The sequence below is a fragment of the Chrysochloris asiatica genome, unplaced genomic scaffold (genome assembly GCF_000296735.1).
Source record: "Chrysochloris asiatica unplaced genomic scaffold, ChrAsi1.0 scaffold00472, whole genome shotgun sequence".
Lineage (NCBI taxonomy): Eukaryota > Metazoa > Chordata > Mammalia > Afrosoricida > Chrysochloridae > Chrysochloris > Chrysochloris asiatica.
This window is the reverse complement of record NW_006408990.1, coordinates 773,062-777,220: the sequence shown is the minus strand read 5'-3', so window position 1 is coordinate 777,220 and position 4,159 is coordinate 773,062. Positions and strand designations below refer to the sequence as shown.

The window sequence follows — 4,159 nt, the reverse complement described above, 5'->3', positions numbered from 1 at the left end:
TGTCTTCTGCTTCCATGAATGTTGATGGTTGATCCAAGAAAAATGAAGTCTTTGATAACTTCAATCTTTTCTCCATTGATAATGTTGTTTATTGGTCCAGTGGTGAGGATTTGTGTTTTCTTTACAGTTACCATTAATACTACTGAAAAAAGGTATTTACATTAGTCTTGCAAAATTCTATCATGTGATTGCTGGCATCCTTTTTATCACTGTAGCCTTGTTTTCCAACTACTGACCCGTCTTTGTTTCCAGCATTCACATTCCAATCACCAGTAATTACCAAAGCATCTGATTGCATGTTTGCTCAATACCAAACTACAGAAGTTGGCAGAGCTTCCATTTCTTCACTTTTTGGTTGGTACATAAATTTGACTAGTAATCATATTAACTGGTCATTCTTTGTAGTCAAATGGATATTATCCCATCTGGTGGTGTTGTATTTCAAGACAGATCTTGAAATGTTCTCTTTGACCACGAATGCGATACCATTACTCTTCAACGTGTCAACCCCAGAACAACAGACCATAGGATCGTCTGATTTAAAATGGCCAGTATCAGTCCATTTCCGCTCACAAATGCCTAGGATACTGACTATCAAGCATTCCCTTTCATTTTTCACAACTTCCAATTTTCCTTGATTCATACAAATGGGCAGACGTGCGGTGGCCTCTGTGAGTGGCGTTCCCATCAAAAAGGAGAGAAGATACAGACTGGAGAGTGAGGAAGGACGCCATGTTTAGGTGCAGCTGCAAGCTGAGGAACACCTGGAGCCACCAGAGGCTGGGAGAGGCAGGGACACATTCTGTCTTAGAGCCTCAGAAGGTATCCGCACTGCCTTCAGACTGAGACTCACAAACCTGGGCCTCTTCCCAGGCTCACCAAGCCATCCAAAGTCCCGCTCTGGCTCAGAGCCACGCCCACCCACCTCCGCGAGCCCGCCCCCTTCTTAGATCCACTCTCCACCAGGTAGCCTTCCTGCTGGGGCTCAGAGTGCTGTGGGTTCAAGCTCACCAGACGCTCCTTGGAAGCGCTGTACAGGATCGCTATGAGTTGGAACGTATTCGATGGCATTTAACAACACCAAACCCGTGTGTGTGTGTGTGTGTGTGTGTGTGTGTGTGTGTGAGTGTGAGTGTGTGTGTGTGAAGGATAAGCACTGGTCCTCAAGGTCGGCAGTTTAAGTTCACCAGTCATTCCTCAGAAACCCTATTGTTGTTGTTAAGAGCCTTGGAGTCAGTTCCGACTCACAGGCACCCTGTATAGGGTTTCCGAGGAGCAGCTGGTGAACTTGAACCGCCGACCTTGCAGTCCCGCGCATTTACCCGCAGCGCCACACCAGGACTCCTTATGAACTGGAACCGACTTGAGGGCACTCAACAACACCCGCGGAAGTCAGGCGTGGCGGCGGCAAACTCACTCTGGGATGTGATGCTTGTCTTTTGCAGGTGGGCATTTTGACAGCCGCTCTGGTTGTGCGCCGGAACTATGGAGCCTGCATCAGAGTGGGTTTCTGAGTGACCACATAGTGGGGGTGGGGGTGGGGGTAGAGGGTGTAGTGTGAAGAAAGCCAGTGAGGCTTGGACACATTTATAAAATGTAGCTGTGACAGGCAGACCACCTTCCCTGGTGAGACGTGTTTGAATCAACTTCTTTAAGGCCTGTGCCCACCCCCAATCCGCCGCACCGTTAGCCACACCCCCACTTGCTCTCAGAAGCCCACAATGAATCTGCAGCACTTCCGGCAGCCAGGGGTCTTCCCAGCAGATCTCCTGGCTGGACCAGGAGCTCCCTCTCCTGCCCACTGCTGTTTCCCAGCTCAATGACCACCTGGTACACAGTAGGTGCTCAATGAATGCTGGCATTGAGGGACTGAAGCAGTCTTTGCCTCGTTAACTCCTCTCCTTGCCCCCCTTCTCTGCTGAGGTCACGTCACAGTGTCCACCCAACCTCCGGGTATGTCCAGTGCTAGGAAGGCTGGAGCTCAGAACTCCTGGTTCGAATCCTGGCTCTGTCACACTGTGTCCCTGAACCTTTGACCTCCGACCTCAGGTTCCCAGCTGTAAGAGGGTAATGACAATACCCCAGGCTCTGTCTCCCTGATCCCAAACACCACTGATGGCCAGTCCCTTGTCACCGTCACCTCCCCCACGGGATGAATTCGCAGAGGACAAGGACAAGCATCTCGGGAATGGGTCCGGATTCGAGATCGATGACCATCTAGCGGCCAGCCCAAGACCTCGTGTGGCGGGGGTCTTGTGGACTAGGGACCCCAGCCCTTCCCCCCACCCCTACCTCCACCCCCTTACCCCGTCCCCCCGCGGGCTCACTACGCATGCCCGGCTTCCTGCAGGACCGCTCTCAGCTCGTCCTAGGGCGGGGCGGGGGCGGGGTGAACTCCGGGCCGGCTCCCTGACTGGCGGGCAGCCGGACCAATCGGAGGGCGCTCCGGGGGGCGGGGGTGGGCGCGCCGGCCGGTCGCGGGAGCTGCACCGCTAGCCCTGCACCCGGAGCCGCCGGGCCGCCCTTTGCTCCCGCGGTTCCTGCATTCAGGGCTCTGCCGCTTTCTTCTGTCCATTTTAAGGCGGTGGCGGCTCGGGCAGGGACGGGGCGGCCGGAGGATGCGGCGAGGGGCTGCGCTCGCCGCGCCAGCTACCACCGCCCGGTTCGGGCCTGAGCGCCGTGCAGGTGGGTACAGGTGCGCCGGGCGGGGCAGGCTGGCCCCGGGACCCGTGGCAAGGGGCGCGGGGACGGGGTCGCCCGCCTCTCTCCAGCCATCTGCACCCTCCGGACCCCGCCCCACGCATCCCACCTCCCAGGTCTCCCATCCTTCCGATCCATCCCCCAACCCCCTTCAACGTCACCCAGCCCGGGGACTGCGCCACCTCCACCAATGCACCCTCCCACCTCCCCAACCTCCTCTCTCCCGCATGCGCCCCGATTTCTATGCCGCCCCTCATTCCTCCCAGAGCCAAGGAAGGGGAGGAGACCCACCCCGGGTCTCCGGGGAGTGGCGCGGGGGGCGTGGCGGCTGTCCCCTGGCGCCCTCCTGCCCAGTGGGCCTGGGTCCCTGGGTGGCACTAAAGAGAGACCACCCTGCCCCGCCCCAGCCCATAGACACGCGCGGCACAAGCTCGCGGCCTCGGCCACGCATACCGTAGCGTCGAGCCGCCCACGTGGTGACAGGGAGGAGGCAGTGACCACGGGGAGAAAGGCAGGTACCAGGCTTCTGGCTGCCTCGGCGCCCTGGACTCACTGGGCCGGTGGTCTCTGGGTTCTCCCTGGCCTGTGTCAGCGCGCGCGCACCTTCGTCCGCGATCCATTCTCTATCCATGGCCGGTCTGGGCTCTACCCCGGCAGGCTCTGTGAGCTTCAGCAATATTGTATCCATCCGCTGGCCCAGTGTGGCTGCCCAGTCCACGCACTCACACCCACTGTCCTTGGCCTCTGTACGTGATAGTCCCTATCTGGGAATGGCCTCCTCATCTGGTCAGCTCCGCTCCTTCCACACCAAGGTCAGGGGAAGCTGCCGGCACCTCCTGAGCTGGGCAGAGTCATGACAGCGCGGGCACCCTCTGCTGGCCTCTGTCTCCCACACCGGACCAGGTGGACGGGGGCGGGGTAGGGTGGGGCAGGGCTGACTTCTCCTTTCCACCCTGTCTCGGCTTTCAAAGGGGCCAGGCCATGGGAAGGGCTGACGTTGGTTTCGAGCTCTGAGCAGGTTGGTGAACGCCTTTAGTCTCGTTGAGAAAGTGGTGGTGGTGGGAGGTCAGGTCTGGGGAGTTGGGCGCCGCTCAGGAGAAGCCCCCGTTTAACACACCCCGTGGGGGCTGACGAGTGGTTGGCAAGTTGGGGGTTCTGTGGCGTCTGCTCTTTATGACTGCTGAACATGTTTGCTCCAGAGTAGGGGCAACTCTTGTGTCTCTTCATACCAAGAAAGCGCCCCCCCCCCCCGGGGTCACAGTGGGGGTCCAGTGACTGAGCACGTCCAGCTTTACTCCTTCAAGAGCCATCTGAGGTTCCCGCTACCCATGATTCTGGGAGAGAGCCTGGCCTACCTCTCCCCTTGTGTTTTTTCTCATTGACACCTCTGTGTACCTAGACGTGGGTTCACACGCAGGGTTTCCCCATCTCTTGCCCGTCTGGAGAATTTCCTATTCAA

General features: G+C 58.0%; 1 protein-coding gene across 1 annotated transcript; it reads left to right on the top strand.

Moving 5' to 3' along the window:
* Positions 1–2,115: 2,115 nt before the first annotated feature.
* On the top strand, positions 2,116–3,081 carry LOC102824718 (splicing factor, proline- and glutamine-rich-like). Its single transcript, XM_006877313.1, has 2 exons — positions 2,116–2,491; positions 2,582–3,081. Exons 1-2 carry the CDS (start codon positions 2,116–2,118, stop codon positions 3,079–3,081), a joined length of 876 nt encoding a protein of 291 aa, XP_006877375.1.
* Positions 3,082–4,159: the final 1,078 nt, after the last annotated feature.

Bases quoted from the DNA above. Each gene is read 5' to 3' on its own strand.
- LOC102824718 (XM_006877313.1), top strand. From the start codon at position 2,116: ATGGCCAGTCCCTTGTCACCGTCACCTCCCCCACGGGATGAATTCGCA. The intron at 2,492-2,581 runs GCTAGCCCTGCA...GTCCATTTTAAG, and splicing joins CCGGTCGCGGGAGCTGCACC to GCGGTGGCGGCTCGGGCAGG.